Raw genomic sequence first — 22329 nt, 5'->3', positions numbered from 1 at the left:
CGGCGTAGGAATCGACGTCCAGGTATTTTAAGTCACCAGGACCAGATCGATGGACAATTGAAAAAAATATCCTGAGGGAATCCGCGACCCACATAATCTATTGCGTAACGAGTATTTGGTCACTTGGTAGTGTCGGTATGGTATCAGTCCACCGTCATGGCTGCTGGGCTTTGAGGATGAGGATGTTCCCAACCTTGTCAACCCTGGTTGGCCAGTCAGGCGATGGGGAGCGTCCTGCAAGTTGACGCAGGCGAAGCAACTACAACGTGTGGACCGGATCCCTAGTTGTCTTCTCTGGTCTCGGCAGGTAAAAGGATCCCTGCCCTGAGCAATCGGGGCACAAAAGCAAAATGGGAAATGCAGCCTGTCGGCTGGTGGCGGTGAACAGAAAGCAACCAGAGAGCTAGGTGGAGGCAAAAAAAAAACTGAATGCTGAAGGCGAGCGCGGTTGATGTTGCCTGAAAAGGTAAAGAAGCTGATAGAGGACACCCTCTCGAGGACCTACCTATGTACCGTACTATCAGATAGCGAAAGGTTATCACTCACTCTATCAGAGCGACTGGAGGGTTATTCGCTGGGAGGATTGATGAGTTGACAATCGATGCCTGCAAGGGGGAAAGAATCACGGGGGACGAGTAAGCGGTGGGTAGAAGCCACCTAGAAGGGTCCCCTCCACCCAGGAGCCGGCAAAGCAGCCAAAGCATCCGGAGATGGTGCAGGATGGTGCAGGATGGTGCAGGATGGTGGAGGATGGTGAGGGTGATGGTGATAGCGGATATGGCGGAACAGTACGAGGTAGTATTAGTGAGGTGGGTGGGCTCGGCCCTAAGAAGCAAAAGGGCTGGTCAATGGTCCGTCACTTGCTGCCCCGCACTTGCCCGCCTCGCACTTGCCCGCCTCGCACCTTGCACGCAGCTGCTGCAGGGGACATGCGTGCGGAGTAAGTAATACCAAAAAAAAAAAAGAAGACTGACCTCAATTGAGATGGGACGGTGTGCAACAAACAAACAGACAGACAGAGAGCCAGACTCCAGACCGACACCTTCCTACCTTCTCACACATCAACTCCTCCACAAGACTTCATCGCCCTCTCCTCCACCATGATGCTCCCAGAGCGCCATTCCTTCTACGCCGGAAAGCCTCAACCGTCCTCCTCTTCATCCAACACATTCCCTTCGGTCGATCCGTCAACGGGCAAAACTGTCTGTACAGTCCACACCTCCTCCCGGTCCGCCATCGACTCGGCCGTCTCGTCGGCGAAGGCAGCCTTCCCCTCGTGGTCCAGCACACCGCCCATTGAGCGAGCCAGGATACTGCACAAAGCCGTCTCGATACTTCGATCGCAGAACGATGAGCTCGCCCGAATCGAAACCACAGACACCGGCAAGCCCTTCTCAGAAACCTCCACCGTCGACATCGTGACCGGCGCCGATGTCCTCGAGTATTTCGCCAACCTGGTCGCATCGGGCGGCTTGAATGGGGAATCATTTCGACTCCGCGATTCGGCTTGGGTATACACCTTCAAGGAACCGCTCGGCGTCTGTGTGGGCATCGGTGCCTGGAACTACCCCATTCAGATCGCGCTCTGGAAATCTGCGCCCTGTCTCGCCGCGGGAAACACGATGGTATACAAGCCCTCAGAGGTGACGCCGCTTCATGGGCAACTCCTCGCCGAGATCTACAAAGAAGCTGGCCTCCCCGACGGAGCATTCAACGTCGTCTACGGGGCCGGCGAGGTGGGTGCTTACCTGACGCAACACCCAGTTGTCGCCAAGGTCAGTTTTACTGGCCAAGTCTCAACAGGTCGCAAGGTTGCAGGCTCAGCCGCGGGAGAGATGAAGTACGTGACTATGGAGCTGGGAGGCAAGAGCCCCGTGGTCGTGCTACCGGACGCAGACACTGACCAGGCGGTGGATGGAGCCATCATGGCCAACTTCTTCAGCACCGGCCAGGTCTGCACGAACGGGACGCGAGTGTTCGTGCCCAAGCACCTGAAGCCCGAGTTTGAGAGGGTGTTGCTGCAGAAGATGAAATACATCCGCCCTGGCGAGCTGATGGACACGAACACCAACTTCGGCCCGCTGGTCAGCAAGGCCCACTACGACAAGGTGACGGCGTACATCAAGCACGGCATCGAGGTCGACAAGGCGAGGCTGCTCCAAGGCGGCCTCAACCAACCCGCTGACCTGCCCGCGCATCTGAGGAGCGGATACTGGGTTCAACCGACCGTCTTCTCCGACTGCACCGATGACATGAGGATCGTACGGGAGGAGATCTTCGGCCCCGTCATGGCCATCCTGACCTACGACTCTGTCGACGAGGCCGTCGCGCGCGCAAATGACACGGACCTGGGCCTCGCCGCCGGCGTCTTCGGCAGGGACATCAACCAGTGTCACCACGTCATCAGGCAGCTGCAAGCCGGCATCACCTGGATCAATACCTGGGGCGAGTCCCCGGCCGAGATGGCCGTCGGTGGGTGGAAGCAGAGCGGTGTCGGCGTCGAGAATGGACGGAGAGGCCTGGAGGCCTGGGTGCGGAATAAGAGTACGCTGGTGGAAATGGGAGGGAATGTCCCGACTGTGTTTGCGAAATTATAACGACACACTAGCTCTACACTGCCCTTTTAATGTTTTGGAAGCGGGGAGGTTCGATAGCGCAGAGCTTGGTTTGCCTGCTTCAAAAAATATCCCGAATAGTATCCCATACGGCGCTCCATCCGCGCCCGTGCCGCGAAGGAATTTTTATCCCTAGATCTTGCTCGCTGAACCAATGCAAACCCCCAACCAAAACCACCATCGCCAACAAAAGTACCGTAACTAGGACATGACATGGTTCGACCAAAAGCGAGAGAAAATTCTTCCGTAGAGAATCAACCAGTACCACCGCCATCACCGTCTCTGGACCAAGCAGCAGTGCCGCAAAGACTTCCAAATCTCCTGATTTTCCGAACCAACATAAAATCCGATTCTATCTATTCGTTTTAGGCCGCAAAGGTCGAAACACGGGAGCCCATGCGATCGAACATGAAATCGCCCATCTTCTTGTCGTTCATGGCAATCGCCGAGTCCACCAGCCTTGACGACATGCTGTCCGGTGTCAATTCTCCATCCTCTTGATCCAGGAGGTCCTTCTTCTCCGTGTCGATTCTCAGCTCCTTCAGGCCCGCTCGCCAGTTGTCCAGACGGACCTGCGACCGTTGTTGAGGGGTGGCTTTGGCGGTCTCCTGTTCTGCCGAAACTTGTTCGATGCTCTTGAAATACTGCGGAGATCAATAGCAGATTAGTGGGTATGCTCTGGAAAACGAAATCTGTGTTGGACGCGTGCTTACCTTGACTGTTTTCACGAGCATTTCGTCTGTGGCGGCGTCGTCACACACGATCATGGCATTTTCATGCATCTGCAGCGCGCTGCAGGTCCACATTTGACTGACGGCCCCCTCGATGGTTTTGGCCAGAGCGACCGCCTTGTTGGAGCCTAGGACGATGACCAGCACCTCCCGGGCGTCCATCACTGTGGCCACACCCACCGTCAATGCTTGTTTGGGAACTTGACTGAGATCGCCGCCAAAGAACCGTGAATTGGCCCGGATTGTATCTTCTGCCAACGTCTTGACCCTGGTTCTTGACCGCAATGAAGAACCAGGCTCGTTGAATGCAATGTGTCCATCTGGTCCAATGCCACCCAAGAAAAGGTCGATTCCGCCGGCACGGGCAATCTTTTCCTCATAGGCGGCACATTCGGCTCGGAGGTCAGGGGCATTCCCGTTAAGAATATTGACGTTCTCGGGATTGATATCGACGTGGGCGAAAAAGTGCTTGTACATGAAACTGTGGTAGGATTCGGGATGCTCTTCGGGCAAGCCCACGTATTCATCCATGTTGAAAGTCACGACATTGGCGAATGACACCTCACCAGCCTTGTGCGCTTCCACTAAGTATTTGTAGATGATCTCGGGGCTGCTGCCCGTGGGGAGTCCTAGAACAAAGGGCCTTTGGGGGGTTGGCGCGGAGGCATTGATGCGATTGATGATATATCGAGCCGCGTACTTGGAGGCACTATCTTTGTCGTCGCGGATGATGACCTTCATTGTGCGTGTGAGCTTTCTCCAAAGTCCGCGAGAGGGCAACGAGCAGGGAGAGGTTGGTCACGGCACAACGGTTGCGGAAGGAAGGGGGGTTGGGAGTAAAATAGATCAGCAACAAACCGTTGACGTAGCCAGCAGCATGACTATTAGCCACTGCTAGGCCATCATGAGAGGATTACATAGGTAGGGGCCAGAATGCGGAGAGTAGGGGTACTCGGTGGCACAGAAGAGAATTTTACAGAAGGCAGCGGAGGAACAGACTCCTGGTGCTGCAACAGTTGCAATACTGTCATCCAACCGATGGAGCACCCACACTCGGCAGACGTCCGGAGGGCTGGAGCAGAGAAGATTGGACATGGTATCAGCGGGACAGGCAGGAAGCAGCCGATGAAGTCAGCGAGATAGGACAGTGAGCACAGCCAACAGGAGGGAGGAGGAGAGTGATAGGGCGGGAGGGATCGAGAAGTGGGAGAGCAAACAAGGCAAACAAGGCAAACATTGTCACAGCCCTCGCACGTGACTGGCGCCAGTGTAACCGTCTCTTCGGTGCAAAGGTGCCATCTCGGTGCCCTCTCTCCCACCATTACATTCTCCTCCCGACACTACCAACACTACGTTGCGACACTTTCTCCTCCAAAATGCAACATCAGCTTGTTTGTCCGCTCCCACGTTTTGCGTTGCTTCACCCACAGCTTCTGTGATGCCACGCGCAACTCGCCATCCGCGGCTCTTCACTGGCCCAAGTCCATGCTCCTCCTGAACCGACTCCTGCCCCGAATCCGAACTCTCCTCCTGCTCCGTTTCCTCTCTTGTCCAGCCTGCCCAGCCTAATCCTGCTCACCTCTCCATCCAATCACGGTGCATGTGGGGAACTAGTCGCTTCATCTCATCATGGCCGTGGCCACCACTAACGGGGACGTGCCCGCCGTGTGGGACGAATCAAGGTATGCTCATGCCGTCATCCTCAGCCCTTGAGACGCACCATAGCTAACGATATATCTGGCAGACAGCTGGGCCAGTTGTTTATGATGGGCTTTGATGGTACATCCGTCACTGACCAGGTCAAGGTCTTGATTGAGAAGTACCACGTAGGCTCCATACTGCTCAAGGCCCAAAACCTCAAATGTGCCGTCTCCTGTTCACCCGTGCTCTTGCTGGCTTTTCTTTTGGGTCACTGACATGATATTCCAACAGCTGCCGAACAGGCGACCCAGCTTGTGCTGGATCTCCAGACTCTTGCTCGCCAGGCTGGTCATCCAGTTCCCCTCTTGATTGCTCTTGACCAGGAAAACGGTGGCGTCAACAGCCTGTACGATGAGGTCTATATCCGTCAGTTCCCCAGTGCCATGGGCTTGGCTGCTACCGGCTCCAAGAAATTGGCAAAGGACATTGCCAGAGCCACCGCTCAAGAACTGAACTCGTGTGGTATCAATTGGATCCTGGGCCCGGTGTTGGATGTCCTGACCAATGCCAGAAATCAGCCTCTTGGTGTTCGATCCGTAGGCGATGACCCTCATGAAGTCTCGGCATATGGCGTTGAATGCATCAAAGGTTACCAAGAAGGCGGCGTTGCGACCTGCGGCAAACATTTCCCCTCTTACGGCAATCTCGAATTCTTTGGCGTCCCAGACGATGTGCCTACCATTACAGACTCGCTGGAGAACCTGAGCCAAAGCGCTTTGGTTCCTTTTCGTGCAGCGATCGCCCACGGCGTTGATTCGATGATGGTCGGGGGCGTTGCCATGGCGTCTTCTCAGGTCAACGTAATGCATGCCTGTCTCTCGGAGCAGATTGTCCGAGATTTGTTGCGGCACGAAATGCGCTTTGAGGGCGTCGTCGTTTCAGAATGCCTGGAAATGGAGGCTCTCAGCCGCAACATCGGCATCAGTGGTGGGACAGTTATGGCCTTCAAGGCCGGCTGTGACCTGATCCTGACCTGCCGAACTCTGTCGGTCCAAGAAGACGCCATCAATGGTCTAACGGCTGGGTTGGATAATGGTATGATTGAAAGATATCGTGTGCAAGAGTCGGTGCAGAGAATTCTCAACATGAAGAAAAAATATACCTCCTGGGAAAAGGCGTTTGCGCCGGCAGGAATCGAGAATCTCTCACGATTACAGCCTCTTCACACAAGCCTGTCAACTACAGCTTATAACAAATCAATCACCGTGGTTCGAGATCAGAAAAACTATCTGCCTTTGTCGAGAGTGATTAAATCCGAGGAAGAGCTCCTCCTGTTAACGCCCTTAGTCAAACCATTACCGGCGTCCGCACTATTTCATCTCCTGCAAAATGAGGCGTCAACAGTACCCCATTTAGGACGAAGTCCCAGTATCGATACGAATACGTCGATCATGAGTGGTGAGCAAGTCTTCCGAGAACTTGGCCGCACGCTCGCCCGATATCGCAATGGCAAAATCTCTCACACTTCATATACCGCAAATGGAGTGAGACCTCTCCATGAAAACCTCTTGAACCGAGCACGGGCAGTGATAGTCATTACGGCCGATGCGGGTCGAAACATGTATCAAAACGCATTTGCAAAACATATATCCATGCTGTGCAAGTTGTCGGTGGGAGCGGACGGCACTCCGCGAGAAAAACCTTGCGTTGTGGTCGCCGTCAGCTCCCCTTTCGACTTTGCATCGGATACGTCGATTGGAACATATGTTTGTACCTATGATTTCACCGAGACTGCCATGCAGGCGCTGGTCCAAGTACTTTATGGTGAGCTTACTCCGTCTGGTGTGTTGCCGGGCTCATTTAGCCAGAAGCATCAGACCAGCCACACCAGACAACAGTGGCTTGTGGAAAGCTTCAGCGAAGAACGAGACTCAGCAGCACTGGACGCCCTCCTCATTCAATCACTGAATGAGCCTTCGGTGAACGCAGCAGCGCTGAAGAACGCCGTGACCGGCACTTTTCTCCTCCGTGATCCGGATGTGGAAGAGGCGCATTTTGTGGTCAGGAATAGCAGCACAAAAGAGTTGTTTGGGTTCTGCACCACATATTATTTCAAGAACAGCGGCGTTGGGCATATCGGTGCCATCATCGTGGACCCTGCGCGCCGACGATTATCCATTGGTCACTCTTTGCACGACCGTGCTGTCCGGGCGTTACTCCAGAAGAAAGGCATCACCAAGTTTCAGCTTGGTGTGAGGTTCCCGCACGTGTATCTGGGGATTCCTAAACTGGATCCGGTGGAATACAAACGCCTTCGCCAGTGGTTTGCGAAACTCGGGTGGAACGTTTCGCTTTCGACACCCGTGGCAACCATGGTAATTCGCGATTTGTCAATCTGGATTGCTCCCGAAGGCCTAGCTCAGGCACTGACAAGTCCTGAGGTCAAATATGATCTGGTTCACGGAGCCGAGTACGCTGAAGTGATGATGGAACATCTCACAAGATGCGCACGGACGGATGTACGAGGCATTTACCAAATGGCCCTTGGCAACAAAGAAGGCTGCGGCATCATTCGAGCTAAACGGGCAACTGACCAGTCTATTCTAGGCAGTATTTTGATGTGCCGAGCGGAGTCTCGGATTGCCCGCCATGTTCCGTCGCTGTACAAACAGGTTGGCACGGCGTGTTTGTCGTCCCCAGTCATCTCGACCATGTACAGCGATCGAGTCTCGCTTTTCCAAGGCCTCGTCCTATTGGGAATACGTCAGATCAAGAAACAAGGCTTGCGGACATTGCTCCTGGATTATGTAAGTGGCGAAACCCTCGTCAGGCTTCGAGGAAGCGACTGACTGACCTCGCTTTCTCTCTCTCTATAGACCCGCGAAGACCTTTCAATCAACGGTCTAAAGGGCTTGGGCTTTACCATCAGCAACAGTTTTGAGGAAATCTCCAGCGATCCAGTTCACTGGACAATGATGTCCGCGACATGAGTGATAGGAACGATCAGGACCACCGCGACACTTTTTACTGTACCACCAAGTTGGCCCTGAGCACAGCTGGAAGCAACCCCCGAGGTTGCTTATCTAGGGACATTCACGACTGGTATCGCTTGGCACAAGGACAATGGCAGTTGCCGTCGTCCGGTCTCAGCACAGCTGCATGAATGTCCGAATCCGGCGGATGGGTCGATCATTCGATGTAAGCTTTCCCGATGCCTGACCCTTGTTAATAGTTATCTGGCCGACCTCTTGACAATGCTGCAGCAGACACCCAGGTCGGCGACAGTAGAAAAGAAGTTAAGCGCCGACCCACTCGAAAGCGATCCTCATTTTACAAGTACATCCCCCCGGTCATGAGGTGCGAAACCTCATATAAGTCGGACGCCGCCGTTGTCTCTCCACAACTATACGGCAGATATGTCTATCTGCTGATATGATCGTGATAGCGAACGCACGGGCGGGCGACTTCAGCTTCGGGTCATCTTTTGCCGCGATTTGGTAGAAGATCAGGAGACGCTCATTGGGCCAGGGCGGACATTGGATAGTGTGCCATGGCCCGGAGCAACTTAGTGCGAAATATCGGAAGGACGCTAGCTGGCCTGGAGGAATACGGAGAGCACGGAGCAGATCGTAATAGGAAGATGGCGCGAGTTTCTGGAAAAAGAAGCCCTGTGAACAGCATTTGCCAGACCAACTGCGGTGCGGAATTTCGGGCTGGTTAGTGTCCATTGGAGAGCCAAGCGGACTCAGGCTGGTTCGGTGTCTCACACGATCCACTAAGGCAGGTGGTCCTTTCGAGCGAAAACGTCATGGGGCGGCGGCTGTTGTTTGGCTTCACTTGTTTTTCTCGGTCTGGTTGTCTCTCACCCACGATTCTCCGCTATTTGATCTGAGCGCCGGAAGTGCATTTCAGTGCCGGGAATGGGTAGCGTCACCGGCGTCAGCTCGTCGGCAGGGTACGCTTCGCGCGGGTGATGCGAGGCTGCTCGTAGGGGAGGGTAAGGCAGGGGACCTGCCTCGGTCGCACAGAGTTGCTTTTTGGAGGAAGTGGTGAAGTGGTCAGAAGTCTAAGATCAGCCGTAGGTCTGCATGATTAGGGCATGATGCGCCATCAGGTCCATCAGGTCCATCGGCTCCATCAGGTCCCTCACCGTCGCATTGTCTGGCTTTTCCACAATGGGCAAGCGCAAGCGCCCGCAGGGAACGAACAAACCATTCTCATGCATGTCAGGTTCTGCAGGCTCTCGGCGCACCGATGATCAGCGATTGAGACACGGGAGGAATGAGACTAGTTTGAGGAGAAGGCGGTGGTGAAATCCTGTGACTGGACGGAGAGGTAGAGGTGAGCAAAAGTGAGCAAGCACAGCGCAGTTTGACTGGACCGTCGCGTGATGGGGGGGGCCGCTGCAATGACTGCACATGAGTTGGGGCCGGCAAGGCAGCTAGAGACGATGCGGCTAATCGGAACTCTCCAGGTCAGAAGGGTCTTCCAAGTGTTTTCCATGCCGGCTTCGATGCATGAGGGGGGGCGAGGGGCTGCTGCAGAGTGATTCAATGGCTTGGACGGTGAGGAATGGTGGTGGGTCGTCGCTCTATGGGACCTGAGACCTGAACATGAACACGAACCGACCCCCTTACGAGCAGTACGTACTTGTTACAAGTAGGTCTCCTGCTGTCGCCCCCCCGAGTGGGAATGAAATAAGGGGGGAAGAGAGGGTCGGGTGGTTCGGAGAGAGCGAACTGTCAGTCAGGATCTACCAAGTACCAGTACTTGGTACAATTACCGAGTACTTGCCTTCCTAGGTGGCTGCTGGAAGGTGTCTGCAGGGATACCCAGGGCCCCCCGGGCACCTAAGATCTTCCAGGCAAGAGGCCCGGGACAATAACGGAGCAAAGGCATGAGGATGATAAAGGCGACCCCACCCAGCTAAGCCCCTTTGCTTCCAAGCTTCCTCTTTGCCCTCTAGCGGCCTGCCTGGCTTTGCCCCGTTTCCTTCTAGAAGACTCAGTTTTGCCTTCTCCCGAACCAGCCACCGGCGCAAACTTGTTTGGTCACCAGTGGCACCTGGATTCCTGGTACCGGGCCATGCTTTTGGGCGGCATCTCTACCCAGTACCTACCTATCTCACTCACGGCTTCCAGAACAAACAAACAACAGCCAACAGAAGTCTAAATGCTGCAATGACCTCGAGTCAGTCCAGACAGTCAAATCACCTTCCACATCCTCCCCCCATCTCTCTTCGTATTTGGACCTCCCGGCGAGCCCTTTTTTGTTTTGAAATCGACTGTGCCAATTCCTTGAGCTCATTTACCGCTGAGATTTGCCTCATCTCATAATCCTCGAGTCGTTTGTCGTCACTGCCAAGCTGCTGCGGAATCGACTTGAGAGAACTGCTTCAACTCCTCCAGGCCTACCAACACGGCTGGCCACACCCCCGGCTACAGTGCCCGCCTCCTACTTCCGTGATTCCTTGCTTGCTTCAAGTTCCCGCCTCATTCAAAAAGTGAGAGCGAAGAGTCCAACCGCTCTGTTCAAAGCACACACGCACTTAGGACCAGACTGCTCGCCTGCTTAGACGGGTCCCATTGCTGATTAACGAACCACAACCTGGAACCCTCCCCCGGGGCGGCTCATCGATATTCCAATTTTCTGTCCTCTTCGACGGTGGCGCTTTCGTGAGCATTAACTTGCTCTCGAGAATGCCGGCGAGAATTTTCTTCTCTATTCAATAACAATTTTTCCCTTTTCAAAGCTCTGTGGCCTCGTTTGGCGCAGCTCTCGCACCCTCCAACCCCCAAACTCCGCACCCATCACCCACCCTCACGCACCCAGCCAAATACACGCACACAAACGCATGGCCGCCACCATGGATGGCTATGATCCTCTCGCGATGCCCTACTTGCACAGTCCAATGCCCTTTGGGGGCGGCAATCTGCAAAATCTCGACTACATGAGTGTTCCATCCGTGATGGATTTGCAAGAATCATACTCCAACTTCGACTCGGAGCCGTATATGAGGTAAATGTTGCCCGGCCCAGAAGCGACTGCTCAATGGCAGGATGTTCTAACATATTCTAGCGGCGACGACCTCAGCTTTGCACCTTCAAGTAACCTGCAGCACTCTGCGATGCTGAAGCGTTACTCGTCCAACCTCGAAGACCCTTTTGCCGAAAGCACAATGTCTCAGTTCGAGCGGGTGCCCACTGAAGGACTGCCCGAGAGCCCCTCCATTGATCGTGACAGCAAATACCTCAGCTTCTCAATGCCACAGTACAACTTCACCCTCCTGGACGACTCATTTCGTCGGTCATCGGTCAACATCAGTGCCCAACTGCACGGCATGTTCTTCTTGGCCGAGTCTCAATGGCCGGCCACCGCCGACACTCCTCCACCTCCTCCAGAATTGACGTGTTACCGACGCAATTTGTTCCAAATCACCGGCTCCGTGACGCTTCCCCGGAACCTCAGATATGTTTTCACCGATGACGGATCGAGAATTCCCATCTACGAGTTGGAGCTAGCAGTGTCAGCGACTGAGTCTGTCGAAGGGAACTCGGTCAAGATCATTTCAGTGCCGTGGAAGACCCCGGCTTCGGGAGAAGCGCCTAAGCCAGAGGACAAGGTGGAACGAGAGCCTCCCACGATTCCATTAGACAAGATGACTGGCCAAGACCTGGATACAGACTTTGCAACCTTCCCCATTCAGTGGAAGAGGCTTCAATTCCGGATAGCGACCGCTAACAATGGTCGACGGAAGGAGCTACAACAACACTTCACGCTCCACTTGAAGATTATGGCCTCATTATCGACAGGCGGCAAGATTTCCATTGCCGAAGCTCATTCAGGAGCAGTTATTGTCCGAGGCCGGAGCCCTCGCAACTTTGCAGCACGGAAAGACCTACCCCTAAGCAACAGCTCCACAGCTCGTAAACACCTGCCGCCAGCATCGCGAGCTACGAACAGTCAAACTTCGGTCCCTCAGGTCACTTCAGCCCCCAAAATCAAGACACCCGCTGAGGAGACAAGGCAAATGGTGGTCGGTTATGACAATATCGACATCAAGCCCGCGGAGATCGACGGCTCCAGCTGGGTGTCACAGGGTATTCAAGAGTCTCTTGCCGCTCCCTACTCGACTGCCTTGAATCCTCCAGTCCCAGCGTTTCCAGACGGCACCGCCGATCTAGGAACACCGGGCACATTCCCGTTTACGTTCCCTCAAGAGATGGCGCCGGGGAGTCGGCCGATGAGCTTGCATTTTGGCAGTGATGATGAGGGGGGCAGCCCTCATCCGCCGCAACAAGGATCAAGACATTCATCCCGGCCTCCAACCTCGAATCCTTCCCCTTCACTTGTCAACAAAGGCCCGTCCGGCACGTATACGAGCAATGCCGGTGCTTCGCCAGGGCAGGTTCCCAATCAATTGGGCCCCCGACCTCGACTGCATTCTCACCAAGTATCAATGACAAGCGTTCCGAGCTCCCTGGCCACGATAAACGGGCAAGGGCCAGTGCCGGCAGCGGCCCATAGACCAGAACTTCTCCCAACAAAATCAGGACTGCCATTCAATGCCGAGGGCGAGAGTGCGGATCAACTCTACGAGTACTTCCCATTAGGTCTGGACGACTGGATGCCGCCTGTGGATGCAGTCTTCCGGCCCCATGTAGTGCACCACAGCGGTCCCTTGCCGCCCGATCCACGGTCCCCTGGGAGACACACGAGCAAACGCTACTTCTCGGAGGTGGTGTAGAGATGATCTATGGCTTGAATGTCCTTTCCTCTTTGTTTTTGGCATGGTTGTTTGTTTTGGGACTTCGCGTGAGGTGTTGGATGCTGAATTGGGCCCATGAGGTTACGCGAGCTATATAGGACCATTTGATACCCATCTCTGATGTGAAATGAAAAAGTGGACATAGTACCAGAAGACAAAACGGCATGCATGGATACACGAGTTACGACTACAAGGTACGGGCTTCCCAAACAGGGGAGTGAGAGAAATGAAACTCAAATTTCGGCCTTTGGCTGGTTTGTGGCATCTTAGGCAAGGACCCGGTGTTTGACCAGACTCGATACCCGGTACATAGGTATGAGTGGATATAGCTTCCACTCTCCTCGCCTTGATTGGTATCAGCCACCTTTGGGCATTGGTCGACGAATTGCCCTTGGGGGGGGGGGGGGGGGACAGTCAGGAGAGAGAGAGAGAGGTTGAACAAAACAAATTTCAACCAGGCACCGACAATACATAGAATTCCGTCACCCTGGTCCTTTTGACAGCCCGAGCTTCGCTATGCAGGACCCGAGCTACATTGACGACTGGAAATCTCAACCAAGTGAAGCGGTGTAGTGGAGGTAGATGGTCAGTGGGCTGGGGAAGTTGAACCTATCAAACAGAATGTCGGCGAAGACCGATACCCCTCTCACCCAGTCCCTGCCGGTCATGGTCGTTGTTCGCTTATGCCGCACGACTAATGCGGAATGACGAGTGCCACGGCTGATCTTTGTTTGTGCATCCTTCAAGTACTTACCAGTAGGTATGCCGAAGTTTGGTGTGGGATCTGTCGAGCCATGTCTTGGTGCTGGGACCGGGCGAATTAAAAGCCACGCCACGTCGGGATACCTTCATGAATCGGGGCCGGGGAACCGGGCGGCGGGAGGAGGGAAATCATTCTCCAGACGTGGAAGCGAGGGTTGCACAGCGAGCAGGTACCGGTGGCAAAACCAGGAGAAAGGGGAGGGAAAAAAGAAAAGAAAAGACTGCCTTATTGACGTGGCAGATTAGGGAGGTGGATAATGGTCTGTGTTACCGTGCCTATGTTCATTTCTAAGTGGGCTAGGTGTGTACCGACGACGCAGGGATGGGGAGGTTCGCAACTGGACCGTACAGGCGGTGTACATGTGATATGAGAGGGTAGAATGCAGGGGAGAGAGAAGTGGAGGAAGAAGAGGTGAGGTTCCCTTCCCTTAATCCTTGAACAAGAAAGGGAGCAAGCGAGGAGAGAGCGGAAGATATTCCAGACAGTGCTGGGGCGGTTATCATCGGGCGGGGTGAAAAAGATCCATGGGTGGGATAGAAAGAAGGATTTGCAGAAAGGGCAAAAAGGCATAAATGGGACAAATTGGGGAAACGATAGACAACTTTTGGGCTGAGTACTGTACCTTGAGCCGGCGAGTCGGACAGGATGCACTCATTGGTCGAATAATTACCCAGAGTGCAGTCGACTGGTAAACTTCAATAGCAGTTCGGTCAGGAAAACACTGGGTCAGACGGTGTCTGTCCGCCTCCTCTTTCACGAGCGAGACAGAGACGGTTCGACGGCGGCGAGGGAGAGACACAGCCGTACCCAGGACTCGGAAGAGCCTCGGGATAATTGCCTCTGCCGCTATAGTTGCCTTGTTCAGCTCGCATCAAAAACAATAGCGTCAAATTGTTTACAATCATTAATTCGAAACACCATGATTCACTCGCGTCTCTGTCCTCGTGAGGAACAAACCAACTACCTACCGCAAACCTGACGGCGAACTCGTCTTGGGCTCATCAAGGTGGATTGGCCCTGCGTGCGAGGAACTATTGTAATGGCTCCAGGACGAGCTGGATTGCATTGACCAGTGTGAAGTTTTCACGTCTTGAGATCCACGAAGGACAGACGTCTCACTAACAATGAACCTCTAATTGGGAGTACTTTGTCATTGAGCAAGACTTCATCATGAGCTGCGGATCTGTGGCACGTGATGCCGTGCCACCCCCGTGGCGATGGTAGCGCATCTCCACCGGCAAATGGTGGGCTTTTACGACCAGAGGGTTCATCTGTCGACGCATCCATTCGCTCCATCAGCTTGATCTCTATCTTGCTTGATTCGAACGTCGTTATCTCGCCTGCATTCTCGCCCTGAGCGACCTCCCCGTGCGGGCGGGGGCGTCGACAGCTGAACTGTTGACTGGAGTGATGAGACATAGGTACGTATTGCTCACTAGGCCCTTTCATCAACCGATTCGTGAAAGACAAAGACTCCTGCGACGGTGGAAATCAAACTTTTCATTGAACGACCGGTCGCCTCACCACAACTCGTCTCGCGCTCCTGGGGATTGTGAGACTTGCGCAAGGCTGTATCGTCGGATCCAAAGGGAATGTTGAGTGTGTATTCGCACCAACTAATTTAGAGACTAGGTGTTCGTCGCCATGCTTCCGCATCGGACCAGACGGCGGCTCTGTCATGGGTGGTTTCACAAACCCTCGAAAGGGATGACGTTAGCGCCAGATACCCTAGAAGTACGGGCGCCAATTGATTTAATCCTAGGTGTTTTCAGAGGTTTCGAGTTCGAAGATCTGGTACGGTGATAGGTTGGTGATCGACGACTCGGACAGCGTCGAGAATCCGGCAAAGGAAGTTTCTGGAGATCGTGCAAGACGGTCCGAAGAGGGAGAGGGGGGGAGAGGAGCAACGAGCAGATTGAGGAAGACTCTGGCTCTGTCGAATCAATGCATTTTGCTAGCCCTCCCCTGCGAAGATCGGAGCTGTCATTGACCGACCGAAACATGAACGAAAGTCATGGATTGGATGCTGATCGAGGAAAGTGATAGCCCTGTACGACTATTTCTCGAAGATGAGTTGACATGTCTGTCATGGACATGGTAAGAAAGGTCTTGTGCCGGATGGATAACCTCAGAGCTCGTCTGTACATGAGAACATCACCAGCAACGCAATGCCCCCTACGACGGGAACCGGAAGGATTCATGGCTCGGAGGTGGGGAGGGAGGTGTGTTTGGTCATTTTCTTTAGACGGTTGCACAATGTATAGCACCGTATGATAAGGCCGTGTCTTAGAATCAACAACTACCTCGATCATTTCCAGCGTCTCAATCGACCAAAACTCTTCTTGGGTGATGTGTTGTTTTTCTTTCAGGATGGATGGGAACGTACGAGGTACTAGCAAGCCCTCTCGCAGGGCACAGCAAATTTTGGAACGAATTCCTCAGCCATTGCATGCTCCACTACCAGTCCCGTACCGCACAGGTCGCCAGACACTAGTGAGATTGATCAATTTGTCAGTGCAAAGGACCCAAAAGAAGCCGGATGGATATCAGCGCAAATGAAATCTTGCCGAGCGGAACAAGAGCGTGGTCCACGATGCCACGCCTGCTGTTGGTTGCTCTGCTCCAGGAGGCCCCAGTCACGGCGACGCTTCTACCTACCACGTTGGATTGAGCCACGGGTGGACCAAGTATTGAGTGCAGGACTCTCACCAGTACTTGCATTGAGACGGGGACTAGATTGGCGCGGACACGCAGAGTTCAACTGTGTGGTTCTTTCTTCCCCCCTTCTTTCTCAACCTCCTTCAGAATCCGTGGCCAACCGCGGTCCACAAGCCGATGCTCAACCAGACGCAAGGTCAACGCCTTGCATGCAGCATCTGCAGCCGCCCAGGCATCATGGGATGCGCTATGCGGTTTCCAAGTCTCGTTCCCGTCGTGTTGCATGGGCAAAAGAGTTCAGTCCTGATCTTGTGACAACGCCTGACTCGGCCCAGAGACGGGACCATGCTTTATCCCTTCAGTCCCCGACGGCGGAATCAATAAAGACTGAACTAGGATATGTCGGATCGTGGAAGTTTCAGCTATCTATCACCAATGGAATCCCGCTCGTGCCTCCTCTTCCTGGTCCAAATGGGCCGCGGCTGTCCATGTTTGAAATCACCCCGCGAGGCTGAGTATACAACGCAACCGAGAGAGACTCTATCCGGTCGTGCATCGCCCGGTGACGCTCGTTCTCAGGCCCCCAGGCCACTTCACATGACTCGTCCTGATTCTGCCTTGTTCAAACATCCATATATATATATATATATATATATATATATACGAAATATATCTATCCCTCTCCCTCGATCCGACTTGGGTTGCTTTTGGCACGCTCTCCTTGCCAGCTCTTCCTTGCCTTTTTCTCTGTGTCATCTGTTGTCCTTGCTGTAAAAGAAAAGACTCCTCCTAACTGTGTTCTTAAATTGGGTTCGGCTGTCTCAATACCTTTTCCCGTTCCACCTGTACACCAAACACAAAGCAAAAAAGCCCTGACGACTCGCATGCCACCCCACAAATTACAGGGGTCAATTTCATATTTCTATCGCCTCAATGGCTCGTCACCTTTCTCGTCGCGTCAATCCCGACGCTCCCCTTGAATCATTCCCACAGGGGTCTTCCGGTCTTGTCCCTCTTTCTCCTCAATCCCGTCACAACAACAAAGAAAAACCTTCCGGTACCTGTTGCTCTGGTGGTGGCCATCATGGCTGTGGATGTGGTTGTGCCCACTGTCTGTGTCGACTATTGCATTTCAAGGACGAATCGAACCGTGAGGCCTACGGAGGGCAGGGAGGTCGTCAAGATGTGCCGGGCCCAGACGCTGGCCACCCTGACCATATCTCCAGATTCGATTCTCCTTCGTCATTCGAATCCCCTTCTTCTCCTTCTTTGAGCAATGGGAGCTTCGACAACAGCTTCGAGGTGGGAAACCCGCTCGCCCGTCGTGAAGCTGCCGACGTGAACTCCAGCCGCACCCAATATGCGTCGGAGCCAGATGAGGACGAACGTCACCCGTGGACTTACTTCACCGAGCGCGCCAACAGCCTCGACCACATGTCTTTTGGAGAAGACTCTTCTGGCATGGTCATCCCCGGCCTCATGGACGACAGCGTGCTTGCCCGTGGGCCTGGTCTAAGTAGCGACGACCGATCCATACTGTCGAACCAGTACGAACCGTCTTTTGTGCAACAGAGCGCCACCGCCAGCCAAGTCGTCGTCGGGGCCGGAGCCGCTTTCGACGGCCAGTATTTACCCCGATTCCTTCGCCTGACTCCAGAATGTCGACACGACTTTCACCATCCCATCTGCGCCCGATGCATGCACTAGAGCGCGTTTCCCTTCAGCCTCACCATGTGAACGAGTTCCTTTATCACGACCTGGCCGTTGGATGAGTAATGACAACGGGCTATATTTTTTTTTTTTTCGGGGTGTTTTCTTTTTTTTTTTTTTTTTTGAATGGAACGTTAGAGAGACACATGGAGTCAGTCAACATGTCGGGGTTCTTATTGAGGGTAGTCTTTTGCTTCTTTGACGGAATATGTCAGCAAGTGTCTGAACGAGCCGGGTCTGCGTCCTCGAGGAATTTATTGTACACCGCGCTCCAAAGATAATTTGTACAACAGCAGCAGGCCCAGTGACTGGACCTTTTCGGGGTTTGGTAGTCAAATGCGATTTGATTTTCCCTTTCCTGCGGACTGCGAGCTGAGGATTGATCAAGTAATTGATTGCCTAGGTGCCTTGTATGCTCAACTCAGCGTGTGTAAGCTGTTGTCCACCGTTAACCACCTAGATAGCTACACCGGCTAAGCCCCCTCCAATGGACCCCTCCCCCACCGTTCTTAACTAGAACCCCTCGCCTGCCGCCCCTTTCGGTGCCCCTCACTAGCACCTTTATTAAGCGGACCAAGCGGGCCTTGCCTGACGAACCAACTGAATGACGCAAACACCCCCAGAAGCCTCCAAATCCAATCCCAACCCAACGCAAAATAATAGTCGACACATGCGGGCTCTTCACAATCCGGGATCCCACGCCTCCCCCCCCCCCAAAAAAAACACGATCTGAATCCAAATTGTTGATCTCATTCGCTTCTGCAGCACACTACCGCTCCTCGAAATATTTGAGCGTAGTTGACCCCTCGAGATAGATAGAGATCTTTCTTTACCTCTTCTCTTGAAGCCCTGACCGATTGATCGCTTGCGCCACAACCGTCCTGACCGACGCCCAACCCTTTCCCCAATCCTTCCCTTCCTTCTCCCAAAACATTCCAGAATGTCAAACATGACTCCCCCAGCCATAATCGCGCCCTCGATACTGAGTGCCGACTTTGCGGCACTAGGCAGTGAGTGCTCCAGAACCATGGACCAGGGATGTGACTGGCTTCATGTCGACATTGTACGTCTGCGTCGCTTAGCACATCCTTCTTCCTCCCTTCGGTGGCAGGGCAAAATATCGGACCTTGCGAAGAGGATGAATGCGGAGATTGATATGGACATTCCTTTTTCAGAGTAAAGAGTTCAGGCATATGGCTGACGTCTTCTGCGCCCGGGGCGCTCATAGATGGATGGCCATTTTGTCCCCAACATCACATTTGGCGCGCCGGTTGTGTCCAAGATCCGACCACATGTGGAAAGACCTCAGATTCCCGGCGGAAGAGGCACGTTTGATTGTCACATGATGATTGCAGAGGTGAGTTGTGTCTCCTACAGCTGGAAGAGAGTGGGGAGAGGGATTACGTCCTAAGGGTCGGCTGCGCGAGGAGGGAACGGGATAGTAGAGGAGAGAGAGTGAGGCCAGACCGTCTCTCAGGAGGGACCCACGAAGCTCTCTTGTGCCATTGACTTCCTATTTACGTCTCTCATTCTGACAAACTCAACAGCCTCACCGCTGGGTCTCCACATTCCGCGATGCCGGCTGCGACCTCTACTGCTTCCACTACGAAGCAGCCATCACCTCCGTAGCAGCCACGAGACCCGAAGACAAAACCACGACGCGACCCACGTCGCCAAGGGAACTAATCCGGTACATCCACGAACTGGGTATGCAGGCCGGCATCGCGATAAAACCGGAAACCAGTGTCGACGTCCTCTGGGAGATATTGGAGGCTGAGTTTGAGGAGGAAAGGCCGGATGTACGAACCCTTTTTCATGATCCCGCGTGGGGCGGATTGACCTGCCATACCTCACGCACATATCCATCCATATCCATGGGGCTGACTGGACTGACGTGTGCCACGGTAACTTCCGACAGATGGTTCTCATTATGACCGTGAACCCTGGCTTCGGGGGCCAAAAATTCATGGCCTCGGAACTCCCCAAAGTGACGGCAGTGCGGCAGCGATACCCAGATCTCAATGTCGAAGTGGATGGTGGCCTGTCGGAATCAACAATCGACCAGGCCGCGGACGCCGGCGCGAATGTCATTGTAGCGGGCTCGGCGGTGTTTGGCGCCAAGGACCCGGGACATGTTATACGGGTACTGAGAGACGCTGTGGAGAGGAGGAGGGAACTAGAGGCTGGCAGATTATGATTGTAATAAAAAAAGTCGCCAGCACGGAGCTTGATCATCAACCCACGAAACACGATGCGATGAGGGCGGGAAAAGTATCCCTACCGTACGTAGAGGGGAAATTGTGCATAGATAGACGATTTGCTAGATAGATACTGGAGCAGCCGTGAAGAGATCAGGGCATTAGAAACACCAGACATTGATTGTCCCTTCTGGGCAAAGGCTGAAGACCAAGGCCCAATGCTCAGGCAAGGCTCAGGCAAGGCTCAGGCAAGGCTCAGGCAAGGCTCAGTGCTCGAGGCTACCGCCTCTCTCGGGAGCTTGGGTTCCTAGACGTTTCAATCCTGCCGCTGGGGGTGTGGGTATAGACACAGACGCAGAGTCCTTCGAGTGTTCGGGGCTTGTGCGGTGGTGAATCAGAAAAAGACCCACGAAAGGAACATCCAGATAACAAAGCAATCAATCCATTATGCTCCGCAACGTCGTCCGAGAAAGGCAGCAAGCCCGGGGATGTGGGACGAACTTCGTCACAACCAACTGACTGAATGACGATTTCTTCTCGTTCTTCTCGTCGGATCAAATCAATACCCGCTCTTCCCCTTGACCACATTCCGCGCGCCGCCTTTCTTGCCAAACATGTCCCTGACGTCCCGCAGCAGGTGCTCGGGCCGCTCCCAGGCGTAGAAGTGGCCGCCGTCCGGGTGGCTGCGCTCGAAGACGACGTCGCCCTGGGTGCGTGTCCAGGTGCTGGGCAGCACCCTCAGCTCCTTGGGCGCGTGGCTGAGGCCCAACTTGACGCCGCCGCCGATGTAGTCGCGCGTGCGGTCGCGGGTGACCCGCCTGGCCGGGTCGGGGTCCCACTCGTGCGTCGACTCGTAGTAGATGCGCAGGCTGGCGGCCGGCCCCGCGGTCGAGAACCAGTAGATGCTCAGCCAGGTGCAGACCTCGTCGTCGGTCCACGGGTACGCGTCGCTCCAGTCGTGCAGCTTCTCGTAGATCCACGCCAGCAGCGCCACGGGCGAGTCGGCCAGCGCGTACCCCAGCGTCTGCGGCCGCGTGGCCTGCTGCGCGCGGTAGCCCGACGACTCGCGCAGGAACCAGCTCGTGCGCTTCAGCCCTTCCTTCTCCGCCGCCGTGTACGGCGTGAGGGCGTGCTGAATCGCCAGCGTCGGATGCGTCAGGAGCGAGGGCGCCTCGCCCTGGTCGAAGTTGACGTGCGTCGCCTTGCAGTGTTGCGGGTACAGCAGCGCGAGGGCCCGCGTGATGTAGTAACCCCAATCGCCTCCCTGGGTCACGTACTCGTCGTAGCCCAGCTTCAACATCAGCTTGTGGCACGTCTCGGCGTACTGGGCGACGGCGAAGCCTTTCTTCCGGGGGGCCTCGGAGAAGCCGTAGTTGGGTAGGCTGATGGCCACGAAGTGGAATGCCGGGTCGTCCGAGCCCGGGTCCGGCGAGGGCAGCTTGTCCCAGATCTTGACGGCCTCGATGAAGCTTCCCGGCCAGCCGTGCACGAAGAGCAACGGGATCGCGTTCTCCACGCGGGACCTCTGGTGGAGGAAGTGCACTTTCAACGGCTCGAAGCCGCCCTCCACCTGGATCGTGGTCCGGTAGTTGGGCAGCTCGTTCAGCTTCTTCTCTGCCTCGCGCCAGTTGTATGTGTCCTTCCAGTATCTTGTCAGGCGCTGCACGTCCGCCAGTGGCGCGCCGTAGTCCCAAGCTGCCCCCTCAAGCTCGTCCGGGAAGCGAGCGAGGGAAAGGCGAGTCTTGAGGTCTAACAGGGCCGAGTCAGGGACGACGATGGTGAATGGTTCAATGTCTGCCATTACGTTTGGGCCGCGCTGGAGTTAAAGGTCTGGAGTAGGATATGGTGTAAAGGTGAACAGCTTTCGGAAGGCGTCCTAGCTTGACAGCATGACACACACACACCTGTGGATTTATGTGAAGAAAGTGCGGTCTGGTTTTGTCAGCTTCAGATATGAACTCATCCACCTACTTGATGCTTGCAGATACAACATGATCACCATCACTGACTAGGACAGGAGTGCTTGAGGTGTTAGCAGCCATCATCCGCGTATGGGAAAGGGCGCGAATGACGACCGCGTCCCGGCAATGACGGTCGGTTGGATGGAAGTCAGATCAAAGCGTCAATCGGTACAGACTGCGGAGTGCAGGCGAAGAGACGAAGAGCGTGTTTCCCCGCCCCGCAACCAGGGAACGGAACCGAAGGTCAAGGCCCCGAGTCAAGGCCAACAATCTCCGCGAGCATA

General features: G+C 54.6%; 7 protein-coding genes across 7 annotated transcripts; 5 read left to right on the top strand and 2 right to left on the bottom strand.

The window, feature by feature from the left end:
- Positions 1 to 1100: 1100 nt before the first annotated feature.
- A1O5_12077 (betaine-aldehyde dehydrogenase) lies at positions 1101 to 2597 on the top strand (the record flags this gene model as incomplete). The annotated part of the gene is made up of 1 exon (XM_007752646.1): positions 1101 to 2597. One exon carries the CDS (start codon positions 1101 to 1103, stop codon positions 2595 to 2597), a length of 1497 nt encoding a protein of 498 aa, XP_007750836.1.
- Positions 2598 to 2980: 383 nt separating this feature from the next.
- Positions 2981 to 4087, bottom strand: A1O5_12076 (glucosamine-6-phosphate deaminase; the record flags this gene model as incomplete). Its single annotated transcript, XM_007752645.1, has 2 exons — positions 2981 to 3259; positions 3329 to 4087. 2 exons carry the CDS (start codon positions 4085 to 4087, stop codon positions 2981 to 2983), a joined length of 1038 nt encoding a protein of 345 aa, XP_007750835.1.
- Positions 4088 to 4975: 888 nt separating this feature from the next.
- A1O5_12075 (murein transglycosylase) lies at positions 4976 to 7977 on the top strand (the record flags this gene model as incomplete). Its single annotated transcript, XM_007752644.1, has 4 exons — positions 4976 to 5028; positions 5091 to 5209; positions 5279 to 7794; positions 7864 to 7977. The coding sequence occupies 4 exons, from the start codon at positions 4976 to 4978 to the stop codon at positions 7975 to 7977; spliced, it is 2802 nt and encodes a 933-aa protein (XP_007750834.1).
- A 2876-nt stretch (positions 7978 to 10853) lies between these two features.
- Positions 10854 to 12734, top strand: A1O5_12074 (uncharacterized protein; the record flags this gene model as incomplete). Its single annotated transcript, XM_007752643.1, has 2 exons — positions 10854 to 11005; positions 11066 to 12734. The coding sequence occupies 2 exons, from the start codon at positions 10854 to 10856 to the stop codon at positions 12732 to 12734; spliced, it is 1821 nt and encodes a 606-aa protein (XP_007750833.1).
- Positions 12735 to 17260: 4526 nt separating this feature from the next.
- A1O5_12073 (uncharacterized protein) lies at positions 17261 to 17883 on the top strand (the record flags this gene model as incomplete). The annotated part of the gene is made up of 2 exons (XM_007752642.1): positions 17261 to 17287; positions 17314 to 17883. The coding sequence occupies 2 exons, from the start codon at positions 17261 to 17263 to the stop codon at positions 17881 to 17883; spliced, it is 597 nt and encodes a 198-aa protein (XP_007750832.1).
- A 952-nt stretch (positions 17884 to 18835) lies between these two features.
- A1O5_12072 (ribulose-phosphate 3-epimerase) lies at positions 18836 to 20083 on the top strand (the record flags this gene model as incomplete). The annotated part of the gene is made up of 4 exons (XM_007752641.1): positions 18836 to 18949; positions 19115 to 19243; positions 19434 to 19685; positions 19805 to 20083. The coding sequence occupies 4 exons, from the start codon at positions 18836 to 18838 to the stop codon at positions 20081 to 20083; spliced, it is 774 nt and encodes a 257-aa protein (XP_007750831.1).
- Positions 20084 to 20643: 560 nt separating this feature from the next.
- On the bottom strand, positions 20644 to 21885 carry A1O5_12071 (microsomal epoxide hydrolase; the record flags this gene model as incomplete). Its single annotated transcript, XM_007752640.1, has 1 exon — positions 20644 to 21885. One exon carries the CDS (start codon positions 21883 to 21885, stop codon positions 20644 to 20646), a length of 1242 nt encoding a protein of 413 aa, XP_007750830.1.
- Positions 21886 to 22329: the final 444 nt, after the last annotated feature.

This window comes from Cladophialophora psammophila, assembly GCF_000585535.1.
Source record: "Cladophialophora psammophila CBS 110553 chromosome Unknown aczJe-supercont1.31, whole genome shotgun sequence".
In the NCBI taxonomy this organism is placed as follows: Eukaryota; Fungi; Ascomycota; class Eurotiomycetes; order Chaetothyriales; family Herpotrichiellaceae; genus Cladophialophora; species Cladophialophora psammophila.
Note: the sequence above shows the minus strand (reverse complement) of the source record. Positions and strands in the feature narration are given on the sequence as shown.